The sequence below is a fragment of the Notamacropus eugenii genome, chromosome 2 (genome assembly GCF_028372415.1).
Source record: "Notamacropus eugenii isolate mMacEug1 chromosome 2, mMacEug1.pri_v2, whole genome shotgun sequence".
Classification (NCBI taxonomy): domain Eukaryota; kingdom Metazoa; phylum Chordata; class Mammalia; order Diprotodontia; family Macropodidae; genus Notamacropus; species Notamacropus eugenii.
In genome coordinates, this window is record NC_092873.1 from 439,730,488 (window position 1) to 439,755,449 (window position 24,962).

At 43.5% G+C, this 24,962-nt stretch overlaps 1 protein-coding gene across 2 annotated transcripts in view; it reads right to left on the reverse strand.

The window, feature by feature from the left end:
* LOC140529528 (maestro heat-like repeat-containing protein family member 7) overlaps positions 1-24,962 on the reverse strand; it is a 44,619-nt gene that overhangs the window by 7,062 nt on the left and 12,595 nt on the right. For both annotated transcript variants that reach the window (XM_072648250.1, XM_072648249.1), the window contains exons 8-16: positions 24,742-24,877; positions 16,840-16,940; positions 15,593-15,742; positions 12,232-12,383; positions 9,411-9,552; positions 8,726-8,901; positions 6,634-6,771; positions 6,433-6,547; positions 224-364 (exon numbers count right to left, since the gene is read on the reverse strand). In XM_072648250.1, coding sequence (XP_072504351.1) covers positions 224-364; positions 6,433-6,547; positions 6,634-6,771; positions 8,726-8,901; positions 9,411-9,552; positions 12,232-12,383; positions 15,593-15,742; positions 16,840-16,940; positions 24,742-24,877 — 1,251 coding nt within the window. The remainder of the gene's footprint in view (positions 1-223; positions 365-6,432; positions 6,548-6,633; positions 6,772-8,725; positions 8,902-9,410; positions 9,553-12,231; positions 12,384-15,592; positions 15,743-16,839; positions 16,941-24,741; positions 24,878-24,962) is intronic.

Sequence of the window (24,962 nt, forward strand, 5' to 3'; positions counted from 1 at the left end):
TCCCTGTAGAGCAGGAAAAAGCAAAGCTCCAAGCCCCTAAACAGATACCTTTAGCTGGCACCCTGGAATTGATCACACACAGGCAGAGGTCCCAGATCCCTGCCCCCTCCAGCTCCTTCCCAAGTGGCAGCATCTGCTGAGAGCACTTTTGTCTGGCACAACGTTCACATTCTGCTATCTTGACTCCTCCCCACCCAATTCACCCCACTGCCCAAAGCTTTACCGTCTCCTTATGGATCCCAAAGTTCCCCACTGCCTTTAGCACCAGCTGTTGGGTCACCGGCTCATCTTTTTGGATCCTATTGATTAAGAGTTCAATGATGCCTTCATCTGCCATAATCGCCACCTCTGTGTTCCGGAGAAGCTGCCAAAAACAAAGACAAAAGGAAGCTGAGAGACAAGTAAGAATCCCTGCGGGTTTCAGGGATTCATCAGGACACACTAGCAATGCTCCAAAGGATTCCAGAGACTGACCACATGTGAATGCCCAATCATCCATTCATTCAATCATTTGAAAGAATGAATGGATGTCATTAGCATTTATTATGTAACTATTATGCGCCCAAGTCTACACTAGGTACTGTGTAGGATATTAAAAAAATCAAGAAGACATTGTTCCTGCCCTTTAGAGAAGTTCATGGTCTAATTGAGTAAGTCATGAAATACATTGGATGCAATTCAAGGCACAATCGATAGTGTGAATGTTTGTGTCCGTCTTTCTAACGCCACACTCTTCCCCTAATGATGTTATATGATTGCCAATCTTGGAACACCACAGTCTCCAACAGTTTCAAGTGACCCAAAGGCCAAAGGAGAGATGTATGGGAGATATAAGTAAGTTGCAGCACATTCATTGTGATGTCTTGCAATGAGGTAGAGGCGTGTGGGATGGCATCCAAGAAAAGGGGTTGGCAGAAGAGAAGGTTGGCCTGTTATATGACCAGAGTGAGGTTTAAAAGCTCAAGTACTGTACTGTCCCCAACAATTATCAAAACACTTAGGGGGGCGGAGCCAAGATGGCGGAGTAGAAAGACGCACATACACATAGCTCCGAACCCACAATCCATAGAATGGCTACAGGGAAGTAACTCACGGCAAATTCTGCACCCAGAGGCCACGGAACATTGGAGCAAGGGAGATTTCTGTTCCAGAGAGACCTGCAAACCTCTCGCGGGGGGTCCTTTGCGCTGCGGACTGGGCGCCGGGACTGGGAGTTGAGTGCAGCCCTGCCGAGCTCGTGGCACCGAGAGGAAAAGATCCGAGCGGGCTTCAGGGACGGGATCTCCAGCGGCCACGCGGGTCCCTCCACCCACAGAGGGACCTGCAAACCTCTCGCAAAAGGTCCGTCGCGCTGCAGACGCAGAGCCCAGCCCAGACCTGCTGCAGCCGCGGCCGCGGCACCAAGAGAAACAGATCCGAGCAGGCTTCAGGGATGGGATCTCCAGCGGCCACACAAGTCCCTCCACCCACAGGTAACGGGGGTCGGTGAGAGAGTCTCTTTGGCGGGTCGAGAGGGGAGTGGGGTGCCCCCATAATTCAGGCCCCCCCGGGAGATAAAGCTGAGAGGCGGCTGCAGACTGAGGCTCCCCAAGCGGGCGGGAGCCTGAATCCATTGTGGAAGGTCTGTGCATAAACCCCCTGAGGGAACTGAGCCTGAGAGGCGGCCCTGCCCTGACCTCAGCAACTGAACATAATCTCATACTGAATAGCAGCCCTGCCCCCGCCAAAAGCCCTAAGACTGGAAGCAGCATTTGAATCTCAGACCCCAATCGCTGGCTGGGAGGATCAGGAGGCGAGGAGGGTGTGAGGAGAATATTCAGAGGTCAAGTCACTGGCTGGGAAAATGCCCAGAAAAGGGAAAAGAAATAAGACTATAGAAGGCTACTTTCTTGGAGAACAGGCATTTCCTCCCTTCCTTTCTGATGAGGAAGAACAATGCTTACCATCAGGCAAAGACACAGAAATCAAGGCTTCTGTGTCCCAGCCCACCCAATGGGCTCAGGCCATGGAAGAGCTCAAAAAGAATTTTGAAAATCAAGTTAGAGAGGTAGAGGAAAAGCTGGGAAGAGAAATGAGAGACTTGAAGTCAAAGCATGAACAGCAGATCAGCTCCCTGCTAAAGGAGACCCAAAAAAATGTTGAAGAAAATGACACCTTGAAAACTAGCCTAACTCAACTGGCAAAAGAGGTTCAAAAAGCCAATGAGGAGAAGAATGCTTTCAAAAGCAGAATTAGCCAAATGGAAAAGGAGATTCAAAAGCTCACTGAAGAAAATAGTTCTTTCAAAATTAGTATGGCACAGATGGAGGCTAAGGACTTTGTGAGAAAGCAAGATATCACAATACAAGCCCAAAAGAATGGAAAAATGGAAGACAATGTGAAATATCTCATTGGAAAAACAACTGACCTGGAAAATAGATCCAGGAGAGACAATTTAAAAATTTTGGGACTACCTGAAAGCCATGATCAAAAAAAGAGCCTAGACATCATCTTCCATGAAATTATCAAGGAAAACTGCCCTGAGATTCTAGAACCAGAGCATAAAATAAATATTCAAGGAATCCACAGAACACCGCCTGAAAGAGATCCAAAAAGAGAAACTCCTAGGAACATTGTGGCCAAATTCCAGAGTTCCCAGATCAAGGAGAAAATATTGCAAGCAGCTAGAAAGAAACAATTCAAGTATTGTGGAAATACAATCAGGATAACACAAGATCTAGCAGCCTCTACATTAAGGGATCGAAGGGCATGGAATAGGATATTCCAGAAGTCAAAGGAACTAGGACTAAAACCAAGAATCACCTACCCAGCAAAACTGAATATAATACTTCAGGGGAAAAAATGGTCTTTCAATGAAATAGAGGATTTTCAAGCATTCTTGATGAAAAGACCAGAGCTGAAAAGAAAATTTGACTTTCAAACACAAGAATGAAGAGAACCATGAAAAGGTGAACAGCAAAGAGAAGTCACAAGGGACTTACTAAAGTTGAACTGTTTACATTCCTACATGGAAAGACAATATTTGTAACTCCTGAAACATTTCAGTATCTGGGTACTGGGTGGGATTACACACACACACATGCACACACGCACACATACAGAGAGACAGAATGCACAGAGTGAATTGAAGAGGATGGGATCATATCTTAAAAAAAAAAATGAAATCAAGCAGTGAGAGAGAAATATATGGGGAGGAGAAAGGGAGAAATTGAATGGGGCAAATTATCTCTCATAAAAGAGGCAAGCAAAAGACTCATTAGTGGAGGGATAAAGAGGGGAGGTGAGAGAAAAACATGAAGTCTACTCTCATCACATTCCACTAAAGGAAAGAATAAAATGCACACTCATTTTGGTAGGAAAACCTATCTCACAATACAGGAAAGTGGGGGATAAGGGGACAAGCAGGGTGGGGGGGATGATAGAAGGGAGGGCATGGGGAGGAGAGTGCAATTCGAGGTCGACACTCATGGGGAGGGACAGGATCAAAAGAGAATAGAAGTAATGGGGGACAGGATAGGATGGAGGGAAATATAGTTAGTCCTATACAACACAACTATTATGGAAGTCATTTGCAAAACTACACAGATTTGGCCTATATTGAATTGCTTGCCTTCCAAAGGGAAGGGGTGGAGAGGGAGGGAGGTAAAGAAGTTGGAACTCAAAGTGTTAGGATCAACTGTCGAGTAATGTTCTTGCAACTAGGAAATAAGAAATACAGGTAAAGGGGTATAGAAAGCTATCTGGCCCTACAGGACAAAAGAGAAGACGGAGACAAGGGCAGAGAGGGATGACAGAAGAGAGAGCAGATTGGTCATAGGGGCAATTAGAATGCTTGGTGTTGGGGGCAGGGGGAGGGGATAAAAGGGGAGAAAATTTGTAACCCAAAACTTTGTGAAAATGAATGTTAAAAGTTAAATAAATAAATTTTAAAAAAAAAAAAAACCACTTATAGGAAGGTCCCCAGAAATGGGTAAATCTATATAGTATACCTACATTTTCCATTTTGGAAATGAAAGCACCTTAGTATTATTATGAAGATAGTTTTGACATCACACACCACATCCTTGTACCACAGTGAGAGCTGCTGCTCTAGTCCTACCCTCCCATTTTGCAGTGACCTCCGGGGCAGTGGCCACAGTGAGGTTAGAAAGAGGTACAGCATGCTTCTTTGTGTAGAAATGTTTGTTTGTCTGTTCTTCATGGTATTCTTTATGTCTGATAAGTGAATTAACTCACTTTATTATAATAAATATCTCTCTTGATTTAAAAAACAAAACCACCAGTGGTCTTTAGTGTGGCCAGCCAAAGAAGCAGCCCCAGAAATCCCCTGCTTGAGGTGACTGCAGGTGACACAACCCAGCAGAGAAAACTTAAAGCACCCTTTGGAACATGCTGACAACTTATACAAATATCCGCATCTCACTTTACAGCTAACAAAAGTGATTCTTCACAACAACCTTGTGAAGTAAGCAAGCCCAATGTTACTACTGACCTTGCTTTGCAGTTGAGGAATTTGAGGCTCAGGGAGGGAGCGTGACTTTGTTCAAGGTCACACAGATAGTGGGGCAATAGCTAGAACTTGACTCTCTTGCCTTTCTTTGTATCCCCAGCACTTAGCACAGTGCCTCACATATAGTAGGTGCTTAATAAATGCTTATTGACCAACTGGCCTAGCACATAGTAGGTACCTAATAAATGCTTACTGACCAACTGGCTAACCTAGGCCACTGACTCCCCGATCCATGTTGGTTCCATCATACCAAGCTATTTCAACTTGTGCTCATTTCTTGAAGGGGAAGAAAAAGCAAGGGCTCCAAGCCCCTAAATGGATGTCTGTGTCTGGCATCTGGACCCCAGGGCTATCACACCTCAACCAGTGCTGGGTACATCACGCACATCAACATGGACCCCCTGACCAATAAACTAAAGAGGAAGCACTGAGATGAGAATGTTGAAATAGAAACATGGAAATACTGCTGAGAATATACCAACATAGATTACTAGACATCACAATTGCCATGGACACACCGATTCACATGAAAAAACAGTGGCACACACTCTAGACAAGAGCTTTGAGTGTAACATTTGTAAAGACCCTTCCCTCTTTCCCTTGTTTATCTGTCTACAAATACTTTTTTTGTTGTGGTTCAGTTGTTTCAGTTGTGCCCAATATTTCATGACCCTATTTGAGGTTTTCTTGGCAGAGATACTGAAGTGATCTGTCATTTCCTTCTCCAGGCTCATTTTACAGATGAGGAAACTGAGGCAAATAGGGCTAAGTGACTTACTCAAAGTCACATCACCAATTAATGTCTGAGGTAGGATTTGAATTCAGGTCTTCCTGACTCCAGGCCCAGAGCTCTATCTACTGCACCACCTAGCTGTCTCCTCCAAATACTAGCTGTTAATATTCTACCATATCTCCAGCTACTTCCAACTCTATCTCTTTCCCATCTGACTAAGTCAAGAGAAGAAAAATATCTCATTGGAAAAGCAGACCTCATGATCACCAACTCTGCTACCAGCCTTAATACTCACTAAAGCTAAACCACAAGGGAAGGTAGGGGTAGTTAGGCCTGCTACTTGACTTCATCTGAGTCCCAAGATTTTGTCTGTTTTGATGGCTCCTGACCTAGATCATTCCCTAATCAGTCAAAGAAGATCTTGGGGTCCCTGGTCCAAATCAAGAGGAATTAACTTCCATAAGACCAACCTAACTCAAATGTCATGTCATCCATGAAGCTTCCCCTGATCTCTCCAGTTAGAAGGGAGTCTTCTTGTCATCATCAACCCACAACACTTCACACTTCAGTTTCATGTCCCCATTGTACAGGCCCCTTAAGTGGTAGCTGTCTATGACTCAGTCTTATCTACCCTTCAGATCCCTCTGGGAGATTCCAGAGGGCAGGGACCATGCCTTGGGCCCACAGTACAAGTGTGAATTAAGCAGCATGCTACAATGAAAAGAGGGATAGATTTGGAGGCAGAGGACCCAGATTTGAATCAGCTACTCTCTAGGCCTCAGCTTCCTTATCTGTAAAATAAGGGGACTGTACTAGACCTCTGAGATTCCATCAAGTTCTTACTCTATTATCACTTAGCCTCACTCGACCTCAGTTTCCTCATTTGTAAAATATAACAACACCTACTTCCCAGGGCTGTTGCATGAACCAAATACGCATATGCAAAATGCTTTACAAAGATTAAAGTACTGTATAAGAAATAGCCATGGCTATTATCATTACTATCATCATCCTCAGAATAAGGAAAAGTCTGGATGTCTGGGTTGCTTCCTCACCAGTGAGGCACCATCCTGGAATTTCTCTTAAGGGAGTCTGTATCTAGAGCAATGTCTGCCTTCCCAGGAGCCCAAGCTACCCTTCCTCCTGTCTCCAGCCCCTCCAGAACAGTCCCTTATGGAGTCTCACAGACCTCAACGAAGACAGCCAAGGCAGTAACAAAACTCCCAACTTCATTCCCACGGAGGATATTTAAGATGAGACTAACAATGGGGCGAATGTGCCAGCAGCTCCTGATGGTCAAAGACCTGTCATGGGAAGCAGAGAATAGGATCTAGGGTCTGAGTCACACTGGAGGGCAGGCCAAGGTGTGGGCCCCAGAGAGAAGGCTTACCTGGCTATCCTGGAAATTCCTTCCAGGTATCCCTCTGGCTCAACCAGCAACTCCCAGGTCCTGTGTTTCTGCATGAAAGACACCTGGTACTCATACCCAGCTGAACAGACCAAGGTCTTCAGGGACTCAATGGTACAGCTGTGAAAATGGCAAAGGGTGGGGAGGTCATCCTTCTTTAGCAAGAATAATCATTTCTTACAAAGTATTTTCACACACAATTCATTCATTTAACTTTTGCCCACAACACCCTAGTAAAACAGACAGACCAAGAGTTATACCTGTTTCATAGAAGAGGACTGAGACTCAAAAGTTGCTTCCTGGCTCAGTCATTCGTACTACATACTCATAAATGAGTTCACACATGTAAAGAGCTTTGGAGATCTTTAAACACTGCATAAAAGCTAGCTACTACTATTATATCCAAATACAGTAATCTGTTATGTCTCTTAGAAGCATAGAATATTGGCACTAGGAAAGGCTGCAGGGTCTAAGTGACAACAGACAGTGTACTAAGTGCTAGTAACAGCCTATGTATTTATATGGTACTTTGTGGTTTATACAATACGTCATCATTTTTCCAAGTAATCATTTTACAGATGAGGAAACTGAGGCCCAGAGAAGTTATGTGACTTGACCTAGGTCACACAGTAAATCACTGGCAGAGCTGGGTTCGAACTCAGGTCTCCTGACTCCCAGGTCAATGTAGCATTGCATCCTACTGCTCCCTGGTATAGACTCTATCTCTATAGCTGAGTGATGAATGCAAAGGGGTCAGATTCCTGGTGGTGATGAGCTGTAGGTAAAACTCCTGAGAGCAGTCAGAATGAGAATAAAACATAATTAGTAAATGTTTTGCAAAATAAATAAAACTACACTACAACATAGATAATGGTAATTTGTAGTTTGCTAAAGTCCATATGTACCTGCAGGGATCCCTTTCTATTTGAGTTTGACATCACTGGTGTAGTGGGTAGGGCAATGGGCTCACATTCTATGATTGTGAACAAGGTGGTGAGATGTGAGCACGTGAGAGTAAAATTAGGTCAATTTGTAATCAACTAAATGATGAAATTCAAAGTGCAGATGACTCCTGAGTCAAGGTCAGTCTGGAAAGAGGTCTCGAGGGGAGTGTGCCAGAGAATCTGTCCTCAGCTCTGTTTTTCTCCATGTCATTATTAATAACATGAATGAAGACAGAGATGACATGCTTACCAAATCTGTAAAAGACACAAAGTATATTGGATGACAGAATAAGACATTGAAAAAAACATGTACAAGTTAGAGTGATTCACTGAATCTAAATCCAATAATCAATCAATGAATTGGCCCTTATTAAGAGCTTGGGCACTGTGTTGTTAAAAAAAAAAAAAGTTCAATGACAACTACTGCAAAGCCTTACACTTGGGGTTAAGAAAACCAATCCCATATATATGTATATGTGTATGTATACATATGTATATACAGGATGGGAGAGACTTGTCTAGACAACACTTCATGTGAAAAAGGCCTGGGGGTTTCAAAGAATAAAAGCTTACTATGAATCAATAATTTAATCTTGGACTAGAAGTCCAGGGTCCAGAACAAGGGAGACAAGAGGCCTGCTGTTCTCTGCTGGCCTGGTCAGAATACAGCTGAAGGCTTGGGTTCCGTTCTGGGCACCACATAGGAGGGATATTGAAAAACTAGAGTACATCCAAAAGACAATAGGCTCAGTGGTAAACACGTTGATCAACAGGACAAAAAGGAATTTGAGCAAGGAACCGGGGATGCTTAGCTTGTAAAAAAGAAAATTTAAGGGGGCTGTGATAGCTATTTTCAAGTATTTGATGGGTTGTGATAGGGAAAAGGAATTAAACTTATTCTGCTTGGCCCCAAAGGGCAAAACCAATACCTAGAGATACATAAGGAAGAACTTGCTAATAACTGGGGTTAACTCTGAAGTAGACCAGCAGCCTTAAAAAGCCTTCCCCTCCCATCACCAGAGGTCTTTCAGTAGAGGAATGCTGTAGAGGGGATTCCTGTTAAGCCACAGTTGTGTTTGGTGGCTTCCAAGTTCCCTTCTAACTCTGAAATCCTATGATTCTGAGAATACCTCACAGGGTTCATCCACTGAGGCACCCCGAGCTGCTTGTCAAGGATGCGGCTGCCCCCTTCAAACACGAGGAAGGAGATCAGGGACAAGAGGGCCATGTACAGCCAAGGGTAGAGGGTCTCCACCTCTAACTTAGAACTGGACTGCAAAAGCAGCTCATTGAGAGCTCTGCTGGCCTGAGGGAGCAGAGAGAAAGCCGCATTATCACTTTTATTTGGTGTACTCACCTCAAATGCCCCGGGGAGGTCTTTCCCTTAAAAGCCACCATAACATACTTTCAAGACTATGTTTATTTGAGGTACTGATGATCTTCTTTAACTTTTCATTTTCTGCCCTTCAAAGAACTTTCACAGTTACCCTCTGAAGGCCATGCCTCCTTAGGTAGGGGCAGGGATCATTTTTCACAAGGGTGAAAAGGAAGACCCAGAGATATTCAGCCTCTTCCTATAATTTATATAACTGGTCTCCTGACTCCTAGCCCAGAACAATCACCATTAGAACGTTAATCCCAACCAGTGTCATTTCCTCCCTCCCAGCATCCTCCAAGTCTTTTTGCCCCCAGGGATTGTAGACCAAGCCAGGACAATCAAAAGGGGAGGGAACCCTGTGGAATTCAGGAGTTCTTCTTCCAAGTCCCCATACCCTTAGCCCTGGCCTACTGGCTTTCCATCAGCAGTCACTGTACCAGCACAGAGTTGATCTCCACAGACTGCATGGACTCCTTGGGATCCTGAAAAGATAAAGACTTCAACCTCTTCAGCAGATGACTCAGGATCATAGCATAGCTTCTGGAAGAGGCTGCCAGGATCTTCCACAGTTCTCGATCTCTGTGGGGTTGGAAAGCCCTCATTAGTTAGGCCACCTCAGCCCATCTTTTTGCAGATTCTACAAAGCATCAGGAAGAAAATGGTTTTTCCTGGCCCTCACTCCCTCTTGAAAGTCCAACTTCCCCTTTTCTTCTTTCATCTGATTCCCTTCTTTCCCCTTTTGTCTCACCATCCCTTCTCTTCTTCAGTTCAATGCAAAAATATCTATTAAGCGCCTACTATGTACGCACAAGACAGTATTTCTAAGTACTGGTGACTTCCCAGAGTCATACAGACAGTTGGGGGGGAGGGGAGAGAGCAAGGTCTTTCTTACTCAGGAACCAGACTTCCATCCACTCCGCCATGCTGCCTCTCAGGTGCTAGGGATACAAAATTTAAAAACAAAATAGTCCCTGCCTACTAGAAAGTTACTTTTTACTTTCATTCCTTTTTCCCCCTTCCTTTTGCCTTCCCCCTTTCATCTTTTCTCTCCTCCCTTCATCCTTTCTCTTCATTCCCCCTCCCTTCCTCTCACTTCATCCCCAGAGTCTTACACCATCCCTCACTGGCTAATAAATGTCCATTATAAACAGTAGTTTTCAAAGGAAGAAATCCAAGCTATCAACAAATATTAAAAAATGCTCCAAATCATTAATAACTAGAGAAATGATGATTAAACGACTCTGAGGTTTTATCTCACATCCATCAGATTGGCAAAAATGACAAATATTGGAGACAAATGCGGGAGGAAAATGGGAACATTACTATATCATTGGTCTAGCCATTCTGGAAAGCAAGACTACACCCCCCAAATCACCAAAGTGTACATACCCTTTGACTCAGTAAAACCACTATTCATACCCCAAAGGAATCAAAGGAAAAAAGGGCCCACAGACACAAAAAATTTATCACAGCTTTTTGTAGTGGCAAAGTACCAGAAGCTCAAGGGATGCCCATCGACTGGAGAACAGCTGAACAAGACAGGATATATGAACTCATGCAAAACCATAGTGCTGTGAGGGATGAAAGGGATGCTTTCAGAGAAACCTAAGAAGATTTGTATTGACTGACAGAGTGAAGTCAGCAGAACTAGGAGAACAACTGATGTGGTGGCAACAACATTTCAGAAAAATTGCAAGCCTTAAGAAGTCTGACCATTCAACGACGGACTACAACTCCAGAGGACTTATGGTAAGGCGAGATGGAGAATCAAGCATGCACTGTCGGATGTGGACAAGGTCGGGCTGCTTTGTTACTGACTGTGCGTATTTGTTCAAAGAGCTGCTCAGTGAAAGAGGGTAGGGTGGCAGGAAGAGAAAATAAATACTTGTTAACTGAAAACTAATTACTATCATTTTTTAAAAGAATAAATTAAGCAAAATCTGGCTTTAGTCATACACACAGGAAACAGACTCAGGCAAGGAACCTGCTCAGATTCCCAGGTTTTGGAACCTAACATAACTTGTGGTCCTTGAAGGAGGAAAGGAGAAGTAGCCTGAGTGGGAAGAAGATGCCACTGAGAGAATTCATCTTACTGACTGATCCATACCAAAGCATGGAGCAGGGTTAAGGTGTCCCTGTAATCACTGCTCATCTCTAACCTGATTGGCCCTCCTTCAGAAAAGTGAATGGGCTATCCTCAAGGCTGCTGAGGAGGTAGGACTTCAAGCACAGCATTCTCAAGGACCTAACCCTCCAGAAGTCTTGCATCCCACAGATAATCCCACCTTCCCTGCCCTCTGTCCCTTGCACCTGAATTCTTGGGAGCTGACAGACAAAGCAAACACAGTGAGATCCAAAATCCCCCCTAGAGTGGGAGAAAGCCTGGAGGAGACTTAGTTAATAAAAGTTTATCAAGTACCTACTATGCTAAGTGCTGGGGATACGAAGAAAAAGACAGTCCCAGCCCTCAAGCAGCTCACCCAACAAACTAAATGGATATTCAATAGATAAATTTAAAGCCAAAAAAAAAATTGAGGTAGATATTCAATAGAGGGAAGACACTAGAATTACAAGGGATTGGGAGGGGTTTCCAGCAGATGTTTGATTTTAGCTGGAGTCTGAAGGAAGCCAGGGAAGCCAGAAGAGAGAGATGTGAGTGAGCATTCCAGGAATGGGGGAAAAGCCAGAGAAAATGCCTGGGAGTGGTGGGGAGGGGAGTAAGGATAAGTGAATTAGAAAGTTGTAGGTGGAGGAGAGCTAGGCTATGAAGGGCTATAAACACCAAATAGGATTTGGAAGGGGGAGGGGCTTGACATGATACGACCTTCCCTTTATGGAAATCACTTTAGTGATTGAACCGAGGGGGACTGGAGTAGGGAGACACTCGAGGCAGCTAGCTAGAACAACCAAGAGACCATTGCAGCAGTCCAAGCTTGAGGAGAGGAAGGCCTCTCCCATGGTGGTGACAGTGTCAGAGAAGAGGAGAAGCTATGTTGGAGCCAGGCAACAGATTGGAAATGGGAAGTAAGAGAGAATGTGGAGTTGAGGATAAGCCCCAGGAGTCCAGGGCACTGGGGGGATGGTGGAAGTCTGGAAAGGAAGGGGGTTGGAGAAGAAAGAGAATAAGGTCAGGTTTGGACCTGTGGGGTTTAAGATGTCTACAGCACACCCGGTTGTAGGGGTCTCACGGGAGACGTCTGAGGCTTGGGGGTAGAGAGGGGACCCGAGGTAAGTGAGGGGCTGGCGGCACTGACTTACTGGAGATTATCTTGGATGGTGAACAGCATCAGTATGACCTCATCAGGGTACTTCTGGACCAGTTCTTGAAGCATCTTCTCAATGGCTTGGATGGCGCTGGAATCTTTTATGTGGTTGAGATTGCTGTGAATAGTCTCCACCAGTTCTGGCACCTGAATGGAGGTGGGGACAGTGTTCCTCCTGGGAGCCCCCCAGCTCCTCACCAAGGAAGCAGGATCAGATTAATGCAAGTTTAATGAGAATAAGCCTCAGAGGCATAAAGTACTGAAGCAAGTACTATAAATACAGCCTGGACAAGCAGCTTGAAAAGAACCCTCAAGTGGGGAAGGGGAAGGGAAGGCACCACCCTGAAGGGCAGGAGGTAAATTTTTGATAAATACACAAAATAAAATACATAGGATTACAAATGAAATCAATTAATTAAATTGAAATATAGATATCAATTGAGGCAGCTAGGTGGCACAGTGCATACAGCACCAGGCCTGAAGTTAGGAAAACTTGTCTTCCTGGATTCAAATCTGACCTCAGATACTTATTAGCTGTGTGACTCTGGGCAAGTCACTTAACCATCTTTGCCTCAGTTTCGTCATCTGTAAAGTGAGCTGGAGAAGGAAATGGCCAACCACTCCAGTATCTTTGCCAAGAAAACCCCAAATGGGGTCAGGAAGAGTCCGACACCATCGAAAATGACTGAACAGCAATGATATCAAAATATTTTTTAAAAAACCAAATTCATGGACTGCAGGTTAAGCACCTGTGTTGGAGGAGAACAGAGAGACCTCTGGCCACCACAAGGCTGTAGATGTGAAAGTTGCAGCCCCCCTCACCCTACTTCCAGTCTAGTATTTAGTAATCTCCTCTTTTGTGCTGTTCACTGAGGACACACAGAATAAAACAAATTCTACTTGAAAGGAGTTTACATTCTAATGGGGAAGCCAAGCACGGACATACAGCTCAAATAAGAGGTGAACAAATACAAATTTGTGCAAAGGATGGCACCTGAGCTGCGGCTCTAAGGACCCTCCTTGGGAGGTGGGTAAGGAGGGGAGAGCACCGGTGCAGACAGTGCTCCTCCTCGGGTTTGGCTGGGTCACAGAATGCAGGACGGGAGTAATGGCCAAGGAAGCTGGGGTGGCTGAGGCCAGGTTGTAAAGGATATTTTATCCCAGAGGCAAAAGGAAGCCCCTGGAACAGGGAAGTCACAAGGGTAGCAGAGTGTAGGATGGACTGGAGCCGCCAGATACTGGAGTCAGGGGGAGCAAGTGGGAGGCTGATGAAATCCTCTGGGTCAGAGATGTCAAACATGCAGCCCACCAGCAGCAATCCCTAGGGCACCCAAGCCAGACTAAAATGCAATTGGGAAATATTTAATAAATATAAAATAAGTAAAAAGTGCAATGAAACACAGATAATGTTACATTTTTCCACTAAGTCAGTATGTGGCCAATAGGGATTCTTATGTATGGATTAGTCCATCTACCATCCACACCTCCCCTACTTTCTGAGTTTCATACTATTAATCAAGAGGTAACACCTACTATGTGCTAGGAACTGTGCTAATCAAGTGTTTCACAAATATTATCTCATTTGATCCTCACAACAACCCTGCAAGACAGGTGCTGTTATTATCTCCATTTTACATTTGAGGAAACTGAGGCAGAGGTTACATGACTTAGGGTCACACAACTATAAAGTGTCTTGAGGCGGGAAATGAACCCCAGTCTTCCTGACTCCAGGCCCCATGTTCGAGGCACTACTACCTAACTGCCTCTAGAGGAGGGATTAGGGGCAAAGAGAATCCAGTCTTGGACATGCTGAGTTAAAAATATCTCTAGGACATCCCCCAGAAAGGTCCCTTTCTGGTGTTCGCTTTATATTCATGCTGTAGACAATGATTCGTGTTCTTATCTCCTCTGGAGCTACATGTCAGGCTCTCAGGACCATCGGCACTTGTAGAGGGCTTGACTTTTCAGCCCCTCTAATGTGCTGCACGTGAGAGTGTGAACTCCTCCAGGGCAGGAACTTTTCTTTTCTTTTTGCTTCTGTTGGTGTTCCCAGTGCTCAGCACACCACCTGGTATATAGTGGGTGCCTAATAAAAGCTTGTTAACTGCCTGCCGAGGCATTAGACCTAAACCCCTTGCAAACAGGAATTGTTTCATTCTGGGTGCTTTTATTCCTAGGGCCTGGCCCATACAAACTAGGGTCTTAATAAGTCCTTGTTGATTAAGTGGCCTTAGCCATCAAGAATAATTAATTGGTTCTTCATCTCAAACAAGTTGTTTAGGGTAAATATATTTGTTTATCATGTTTTGCTTATCTTTTTGTTTATCCTTTGTTTATCTCATATTTGTTTAGGGCAAATACGGTTTTGGACAGAAATCTGAAGGAGGACTGGAGACTCTCCCCACCCCCACCCTCTCCACTGACACACACACAGAAGCCCTCAAAGTATCATGTTGGAGCTGGAAGGGACCACCGGGATCAAATAGTCCAACTCTTTGGTTTTATGAAGGAGAAACAGAACCTTCCCCTTCAACTCCAAGAAATGACTTGCTCAGTCACAGAGACCAGATCATTAACCTCTTGCTGAAAGGAAAGCTGAGCTGAGGTGGCATCAGATGAAGTCCAACAGACTCTCAGGGCTGGAAGATAATTTAGGAACCACATAGTTCAACTCTGTTTTATAGAAAAACAGAATCCCAGAGTTAGGGTTGTCAGGGATTAGAGCCCAATTCTCTCCCTGGGAAAACTGAAAGAATGGGTGCCCTCCCTTCCAGGGGAGCCAGCCTCCACTAGACCCCATTCTCACCAACCAGCACTGGCTCAGTCTCAAGCCAGGCACCCATCTTCCCAATCTCAGGTTCTGCATCCTGTGGGGAAGCCTGCTTCCTTGCTCAGAAAAATGTAATCATTTATCAGCTATTTAAATGTTCAACTCTGATGTAACTCTCCACTCTAGAGCACACAGCCTTTGGCACTCCACCTTAATTAGAATTATTTACATTGCACCACCGCCACTTTCTCACCACCCCACCCCATAGGTCCACTGTGATTCGCTCAGTTTCCACACTGGGCCAGTTTAACCCTTCTTTAGAGAGAGCCTGATGATCTCCTGTGTGTGTGTGTTTGGGAGGGGGGGGAGAGAGGAGGCTACCGTAATTTCTTCTAGATTTCCTGTGTATACGTGATCATCATTAGCCCCATTGCAGCTTAGAACTCTTAATTCCAAGTGATCTGCCAGCCTCAACCTTCCTTACTAGTGCATCAAAAAAAATTTTTTTAAACCAAGTTCATTGATCCTAAGGCTAAGAAGCTGCCTTAGGGACACCCCAGACCAAAAAGCCTCTTAATTTCCCTACCTTGCTGAGTTCAGGAAGAGGCTCATTTATTATCATCTCCAACATCTCCACAGGCGCCCACGTGCTATACTTGCTACCTGTGGTCATGGCCTTCACACACAACGTAAAAATAGCTGTCCTCTCATCAGGGTTCAGAAACGTCTTGAAGAACTAAAGGAAGAGCACCGTCAGATGTTCCCTCCAATAAGGTCCCCTCCTCCCCCCACTCTTTCCATAAGGGAAAAGGCCCAGGTGGAAACAACAACTGATTGATCCTTATGTAACTTTGGTTCTACAGAAGACAAAGGTTCAGGCAGCAACAAATGCAAGGCCCAAATTCAAAGTATAATAGACTGTTCTCCAGGTTAAACAGACAGATTATTCAAAATAGAAAATGATTCAAAAGGGATTTCTATTTCCATTTTAGTATGCATTTTCAGATTAGGGACCATTTGAACAGGAGGATCTGATGTTTGGGAGAAATGTTACCATTTTAATACAAATTAAGGAGCCACAAAAGAAGGGGGAAAGTGGCTTGGCACCCTCCTTTGTGCCTCTCCTCTCCATTCATCACTGGCCCGCATCCTTTACAAAATGACAAACAGCATCACCTCTATTTAGACTCAGCAGGAAACCAGCCTGAGGAAAAATATTAGTCTCTAAAGGATTGAGCTAGAAGGTGCAGTCACTTCTCTTAAAGAGGCACCAATTAGAAATTTTAGCTCCAAAGGGGAAGAACTTCTACCATCTCCTAGCTCCCCCAGTTCTGCAGGCCACCAAGCAAGCTGTGAGTCAGAAGAGGAGTCAAATCAAAGCTATCAAAAATGACTCTCCTGTTTCCTACTCCAATGCTGTTGCTAAGATATTAGCTGGTCTTTAAAGGGAGAAATCAAGTCCTATCTATCTCTGTAACCCTGACAGAATCCAGCACAGGGCTTTGAATATGCATATTAGGAGTTTAAAGAAAAAATTATTTAATGCAGGCATAAACGAGACTAAAGATATGCTATGACTGAAATAAAACAGAATGCTATCTATGGATAGAGATGGAAGAGTTAATTATATCTCCTATTAAAGAATTCCTTCCATGGCTAAAACCCCAACCCAAGAACCACCTCAGGAGTAAGCCTCCCAGTTGATCATGCAGCTTTATGCTTTCGAGATGGGACCTGAGATCAAGTTATGGTTCATAATCCATTCTAACCTCTCCCCCATCCCCCACCAAATAGCATCCCAAATCCAGGCTGTGTGGAGAGAGCCAGGGTTACCAGAACCATATAATGCAGGCTGGTGGTCCAATCTGCTTGGAAAACCTTCTGTAAGTTTTTTAGGAGTCTGCGCCGCTCTTCCTCACTCTTCAGAACCGATTCTAGGATACACAAAGCCACCATTAAGGAGTATAGCCTTCCTCCATTGCAGGGAGACAGAAAAGCAGGTCTCCCCTCCCACCTCCTTCCCTACTCCCACTTTTTTCCCAACTTCAGAGAGAGACATCAAGGTTGGACACCTTCTGCCCAACAGGGTGGGCAAGTTCCTGTGAAACCAGGGCACTAGGAAAAGACTATAAGAAACAATGTAGCACACCTCTGCCTTCTTAATTTCTTCATCTGTAAAATGACAGTGAGGCAGAGAAGGCAATATACACATACATACATGATATACTTTCAAATTTAATTCATTATTATTAATTTCTCCATTATTTTCTTAAGTCCAGATAATCAATAAAAGAAAATAAACCAAGTCCTGCTTTGTAGCTTGCTATCCAAGGTATAAATGCTCATACTGAAAATTTAACAATTGGCTTGTAAGCTGGTTTGAGCCAGCTCCGACACACCACAGCTTGCAGCTCTAAATCAATGATCTTATGGTTCTATAAACTGATCAGCGTTGCCAGTGGTCAGTTTATTAGAAGCTGCTACTCTTCCAACCCTGAGGAAGTATGGACCATGCACAGACGAATGTGCAACCCACATGCCTTTGGGACAGGGAGAATAGGGGTCCAATTTCCTTAAGTTCCTTAGGAATTGAACTTCTTGGATTGTGATTGCAAGAATAAACAATCAGGCTCCGGTGGGAGGCTGTTGGGATAAGATGCTAGTGTAGCAAAGTTGAAGTGGAAGGTATTGGGACAGCATGCTGGTGCACTCTGGCTTTTGATTGAAGAGATAGAGATTGTCCAGCAAGCACTTTTCATAGAGTCTGAGATTGGGGTAAAGATGCAATAAGATTTAGATCATAAGATCCCTAAGGCTAGGGACAGTTTTTTGTCTCTTTTTATCCCTAGCACTTTGTATAGTGCCTGGCACATAGTAGGCACTTAATAAAAGGCCTTTATTGATTAATTGATTGAGAACTCTCCCTACTTCTAATCTGCCTCTTTAAACCCACTGAGTCATGGTATGGCTAGAATAGACTATATCTGAGATCAGCAAAGGGACAGTGAAGGTTCAATTATCCTTCCCTCCTCTACCTGCAACTAACAGGTATTTCTCCATGATTTGTTCTTTCTTTGAGCTGTTGGTAATTTCTGGGTTTTGTAGTAATTTAAAAGCTATTGTACCCTTGGTATAAAATCATGACCAACCATAACTGCTATGCGTATCATGTCTTAATTTGTGAACAGAAGCCTAGCAATAGAACAGGTGCAGGGGTGGTGAATGACTGGCATTGGTGCAGAGAAAAAGACAAAGAACTCATCCTCCTGCCTAAGAAAGTTAGGATTTTCAATCCTAGTTTGGGGTTCTGGGCTATGGTAGTGAAATCTATTGTTTTTATTACTAGTAACATTAGATGAACTTCCCCCAAAACATAATTTAAATTGGATGCAGGACTTGTCTTCCTTCAGGCAATCATGAGGAGCCTGCTGTGTCTAGGGGGTGGGGATGAGAGAGGAATGGGGATGTGTGAGAAATGTTGTCCTCCCCCTTGTTTTCTCTTCCAGCACGCCCAGTGGATCAAAGGCAGTGAATAGAGAGTGATTCTGCACAGTGGGAAGATAAAGGTATGGTCTGGAAAGTCTCCATGCCCCCAAAACGAGGTGCCCTTGCCAGGCAGCACTACTTGCTGATTACAGATCTTACTGTGTGCCAAGCATTAGGGTAAAGTGCTGAGAATACAAATATAAAAGCAAGATAGGCTCTGATCTCAAGAAGCTTACATTCAAATGGGGCAGACAATATGAAAGTGAATGCCAGGAAAGGAAGTTCTCAAAGAAAGGGACAGAAGACAAGTCGGGGGTAGGGGTGAGATGTTCCTCAGGTAAACTGGCAGGTCAGAAAGCCCTCAGAGGGTAACCACCCATACCAGATGGTACAATTAATGACACATCATACTAATAGCTCTCATTTCTATGGCATTTCAACGGTTACAAAGTACTTTCCCTACAACACTTCCATGAGGTGGTGTAAATACCCTCTTCTTTCCAACCATCTTCCTTCCATGATCCTGCCACACTCTACCTCCAAACCAGTCCCCCAGTTCCAAATCATGGGGTTCAGAGACCATGACTGGAAAGAGTTCCCTATATTTAGCTGACCCCAGGCCCACCACTCTGCCTTCTAGTTATGATCCTGACATGTGCTTATACCATCCCCAGCTTCCACCTGCCCCTCTGAGAACAGGAAATGGATACCACCATTCCAGGGAAAGCACATCCATCCAACGCACTATGATTCCACTCACCATCCTAGGGACTAAAACACTCCACCTTGGCCACCACTCCATCTATCATCTTCCCCTACTGGAATGGAACCTCCTTGGAGTGCAGGGATTCTCTTATCTTTTCCATCTGCATAATCAGTGTTTTACATAGTTGCTGGCACACAGCAAGTTAATAAATGGGTTTTTTTATTCATTCCTTTACTATTTCATTCACTCGTTCATTTTACAGAGGAGGAAAGAATAGGTCAGAGAGGGTAAAGGACTATTTGACTATAGTCACACAATAAGCAGGAGTCAGAGCCTGGCTGTGAATTTTTGAGTCTTTACCAAGACTGGTGCTCTTTCTGCTATAACATACTGCCTCGCATAAATATTGCACCTAGTAACTATTTTTACATTTCGGTTTTCTAATTAATACTTGTGTTCATTTGGTATTCGTCCTGGCATTTTCCAAAAGGCAGGGATGATTCTAAGTCTTTTTCTTGGGATATATTTCCTCCAGATCCTGAGATGTAGTAGGTGAGAAGGATGGAATGGGTGGGGGTGGGCTGATTACTACTGACTTCCCCCTAGGAATCTATGAAACCTGGGGTACAGTGTATGACATCAGCATCCTGCTCAGAAATTAACCATCTCAGTTTCAGGACTAACTGGAAGATGATGAGCCTGTTACTTCACAGCCTGGCTTCCAACTCCCTTTCGAGCCTTATCATACATCCCTTACCTTCACGCAGTTCACAGTCCAGTCAAACTGGCCTTCTTTCTGGTCCTCCTCCATGACTCCCCATCGCCTTTCTCCATGCCTTTTTACAGGCTGTCCCTGATGTCTGGAATGAACTCCCTCCTCATCTCTGACTCTGTCTCTTTCTCTGTATCCTAGTCCTCTTCCCAATCTTCAGTTTCCTCATCTGGGAACTGAAGCTGAACTAGAGACTGAACTGGCTCCTGCATACACCTGGATCCTGGACAAGTCACTTACTTTCTGTCTGCCTCAGTTTCTTCATCTGTTAAATGAACATAATAATAGTACCTACCTCCCAGGGTTGTTACAAGGTTAAAAGAGATATCTGTCAAGTGCTTTCTCAATTTTAAATCACCATAAAAATATTCCTATTATATCTATCCCAGTCTTGACCTTCAGACTCACATGATAATAAATATCCAGCATTTACACAGTGCTTTAAAGTTTGAGCACTTTATAAATACTGTCTCAGTTTATCTCTTTGACAGCCCTGTGAGGTGGGTAAGTGCAATTATAATTCTCGTTTTACAGATGATAAAACTGAGGCAGATTCCAGTTAAGTGGCTTACCCAAAGTCACACGCAGTTAGTAAGTTTCTGAGGATGGATATGAACTCTGGTTTAGCATTCCGGACTTCAGGTTCAGCTCTCTACCCAGTGCACCACCTAGCCGCTCCACGTATCATCTGACTTTCAGAACTCATCTCCAGCTATTTATAGAACACCATTACTGGGTATCCCTACTAGCACCTCCAAACTGTGGATGTCTAACACTGACTTGAGTTTTGCCCTTCAACATTCTCTTTCAGGATTCCCTGTTTCTATCTGTAACACCAGGGGCAGCTAAGTGGTACAGTGGATAGGACATCAGTGCAGGAGTCAGGAGGACCTAAGTTCAAATCTCACCTCAGACACTTGACACTCACTAGCTCTGTGACCTTGGGCAAGTCACTTAGCCCCAACTGACTCATCCTGGGTCATCTCCAGTCATCCTGATGAATATCTGGTCACTGGATTCAGATGGCTCTGGAGGAGAAGTGAGGTTGGTGACCTGCACAGCCCTCCCTCACTCAAAACAAAGTCAAGTGCAAGTCATGTCATCACTTCTCTGATGGCATGGTCTTCTTCGGCAACGAAGGGTGAACACACACTGTAACACCATTATTCATCCCTCCTAGATTCAAAACCATGACGTCAACTCTTTCCTCCCTCATATCCAGTTAGTAACCAAGTCCTCTTGATCTTATATCTCTACCGTATTTCTCCCACATGTCCTCTCTATTTTCAATGCTACAGTGCTAGCACAGATCCATTTTTACCATCTCCCTCTTCTTTAATTTCTACCCCAATTTTAAAGACCAGTTCAAAATGTCTCCACCTCTTGTTCCACCATAGGCTACAAGCTTCCTGCATTTTCTTCTGTTCTATAATGTATGGATTCTGTTATTTTGCATTTTTTGTTATCTATGCACATGTACCATATTTCCCTGCTAGATCTTAAGCTCCAGTAGGCAGAGATTTGGTCTCAGCCAAGCTTTGTGTACCCAGCACAGTACCCTGGACACATCAGATGCACACTAAATTGAGGAAGTGAAAAGGTTCTTCCATAGACCTTTTATGCAAGATCCAAAAAGAGGTAGTGGGGTAGCTACAGAACCTTCTCAGAAGTAATGGGATGGTCTCTTGTCCCACTTTAGTTTAAGTGGTGGCTTAAGGACAATCTGCAGAAATGAGCAAAAGAGAGCCTTTCTGAGCACTTCTCCATTAAATGAAAATTCGAGGCTGTAAAATAAACAACTTTCAGTCCCGACTCTGATGCCAGTGAGTCACTGAACCATTCTGAAACTGTTTCTCATTTGTAAAATGGAGACAACACTTGCACTGCCTACCTCATAGGACTGGTATAATCAAAGTATTCTGTCAGCCTTAAAATGCTATAGTAATGGGAGTTATAAAATGATTATGCTGTAATAACTGTAAAGAAGTGGGGAGGAGAAAGAGAGACAAAGAAAGAAGCAGAAGAGAAGAAAAGAGGGGAGGCGAGGGGAGTGAAAGGGAGGGGAGGGGAAGGAGGGAGGAAAAGATGGAGAAAGGAGAGAAAGTGCTCTGATGTGATGCTGGGGAAGTGACGCAGAAATCAACAGCCTAAAAGCTGCCTGGAATTTTTCACTTTTTAAAGAGTACAATAATTGCTGTTTTCATAAAACAAACAATTAACACAGTGTCTCTCAATCACTTTTCTGTTTGAAGAAGTATAGCTCTGGGCCGATTAACCTTCAACCAGGAGGCTGAATAAAACTTATAAAAATAAAATTGGTTTCTGATTTCAAGTTAGACAAGAGTTAAATTAAGAGACTCTGGGGAGATAGTAGAAGAGCAGTCAGTCAAAAAGTTTAGAAGAGAATCACTTAACAGAATGAATTGTAAGAAGTAATAAAAGGTCAGACCTGATTTCAGCTGAGGCCTCTGTACCTTTTGGTTCAACCTGGCTAAAAATCAGCATGCTTCATAACCATGGACTGAGAAGCCTTGCTGAGAAGGTTATGCAAAAAAACTGCAGAAAACATCATAATTATTAGACAAAAAGCTGAAGAAAACATCAGAGCTACTGGACAAAAACGCTAGTTGAGGATATTTGTAAAGTTTTTAAGAGGAAAAGCTTTGCAATTACAGGATCTCTATATCAAGGTTTCTTAACCATTTTTTGTATCACAGACATTTTTGGTGAAGCCCATGGATCCCTTCTCAGAACACTTTTTGCCTACATTTATAATTGAAGGAAATGATAAATTTCAGTTGAAGTTCAGTTGCTTTTCAGTCCTGTTCACCTCTTTGTGACCCCATTTGGGATTTTCTTAGCAGTGGTGTGGAGTGGTTTGTCATTTCCTTCTCCAGCTCTTTTCACAGATGAGGAAACTGAGGGAAACAGGGTTAAGTGACTTGCCCAGAGTCACATGGCGAGGCAATATCTGAGGCCAGATCGAACATGGGAAGATGAATCTTCCTGGCTTCAGACTTGGCATTCTATCCACTGTGCCACCAAGCTGTCCTGTAACACCCAGAAATTCATCTTATGTTAAGACTCCTCTACTCTAGAAGGAGATCTGAATTTCAGGTGAATGTGAAGGTAGCACCTAAGCTGAGGACTATAGCTGAGGCTCAAAGTCTGTTGATGGGGAAGTCTGAAAGAGCTATGTTGCCTCTTAACCCACAGGAAAGAGCTTTATTCACTACACCCACCCCCTGAACTCTACTATCTCTCAATAGAGGGTGGAACTAGCTTAAAAGAACTACAGCTACAGTAAGCATATGGTTTACCAGTACATAGGTGGCCTTTACAAAATGACCAGGGCTGACTACCAATTAGAACGAGGAGCAATGCCTCACAGGGGGAAAACAAAGAAGAGAAGGAATATCAGTAGAAGCCACTGGCAGCTTGGCAGTAGAAGAGTCATGATTTGTCTTCTTTTTGCATTTTCTGGTAAGGCATGTTCTCTGTATGTGTATGCCCATATGTAAATGCTCATGTGCTTCTCATGCATGGATAATAATATATTTGATGGAGAATGAATTTAAGGTTTATGGAAAGATGCAAATGCTCTGTGGTTATGTAATTTCTATTTCTATTTCATTAAAATAACTTTGTTATGATCTGAATGTGTCATCAGTGGGGGCTTGGGAGAGTAGGCTTGGAAAAGATTCTGACTCCAAAGCAGAACCTGGAATAGCTAACTGAAGACCCCAGATTAAGGGGGTGGGGGCACATGATATAGACTATTAATAGAATAACAATAATAACAATATCAAAATACTTTAGCCTGTGAGTCAAGAAACCTGAGTTCTACTCCTGGCTCTGCCCCTAACTAGCTAGCCATCTCATGTTGGACAATCCATCTAAACTGATCTGTAAAATGTGAGTGATGAGGTCAGCAATGTCTTAAATATCTTTCAGTTTACTCTGCTTTTAATTTATAAAGTAGTCTTTGGGAATATGACTCCGGGATTTTGGTTTATAGGGTGCCTATGACCACAGGTAGTCACCCTGATCTGTGATACTGTGGAAGCAGATTCTTAAACCTTCCTTTCCAGTTCAACTTAAAACATCAAGGAATAAGGTTTTATCCAGTCTAAACTCCTTTCCAGACTTTTCCCTTTAGGAGAGTGTGTACAGGGTTAAGAATGAAAAGTCTCAGAAAAATGGATTAAGGGTAGTAATTAAATTTAGAAGAAGAAATATCCCATGTCCAATTTTGCATTTTCCCTTCCAATGAAAGGATGAGGGTGCTGACCCTCTGACCAAGAGGGCAGGTGCTCTTTCCCTATTTCCTGAAGGAGTTAAGGTATTGATCAGAGGCTATCCTTTTGATTACTTCAAGTTACCTGTGACCAGCAGAGAACAAGTCTTTATGGGCAGTGGTCAAAAAGGAATAAATAGTTTTTAGGAGGATGGTTTTCCAGGGGTGTTCCCAAAAGATTAAATGACTATTTTCCATTAGATGAAGTAGGATGTTAACTCAAAACTGTATTTTATAATTTTATGACATTTTTCTTGTTCAAAATTGTTATAAATGGTTACTTTAAGCTATCTTGGGGAGAGAGGCATCTGAGGGCACAGGAGAGGGGTAAAAGTGTATCATATTAAACATTTCTCTCTCTCTAAAATACAAGTCCTTGGATTTTGAACATTACAAAATCAATAAAAATTATTTTTGGCAGAATTGTCCCTAAAACACAAATATAATACTAACATTTTTTTCTTCAACACTTACGCCTCTGGTTCACAAAGAATTTGAAGCAGTAATGGAGTGCTTCCGAGGCCCGTGTGCTGACTTCATAGTGACTGCTCATACAGAAGAGGCCCAAGACGCCCATCAAGTTCCCGCCAATGTTGAATTTTTCCAGGTGCTTTGTAAAAGATCGGGAACCATTTATGTCTCCAAACCCTGGAATTAGCTCCTCTCCACCCATGGTCATTTGCTTCTTTCTTCCT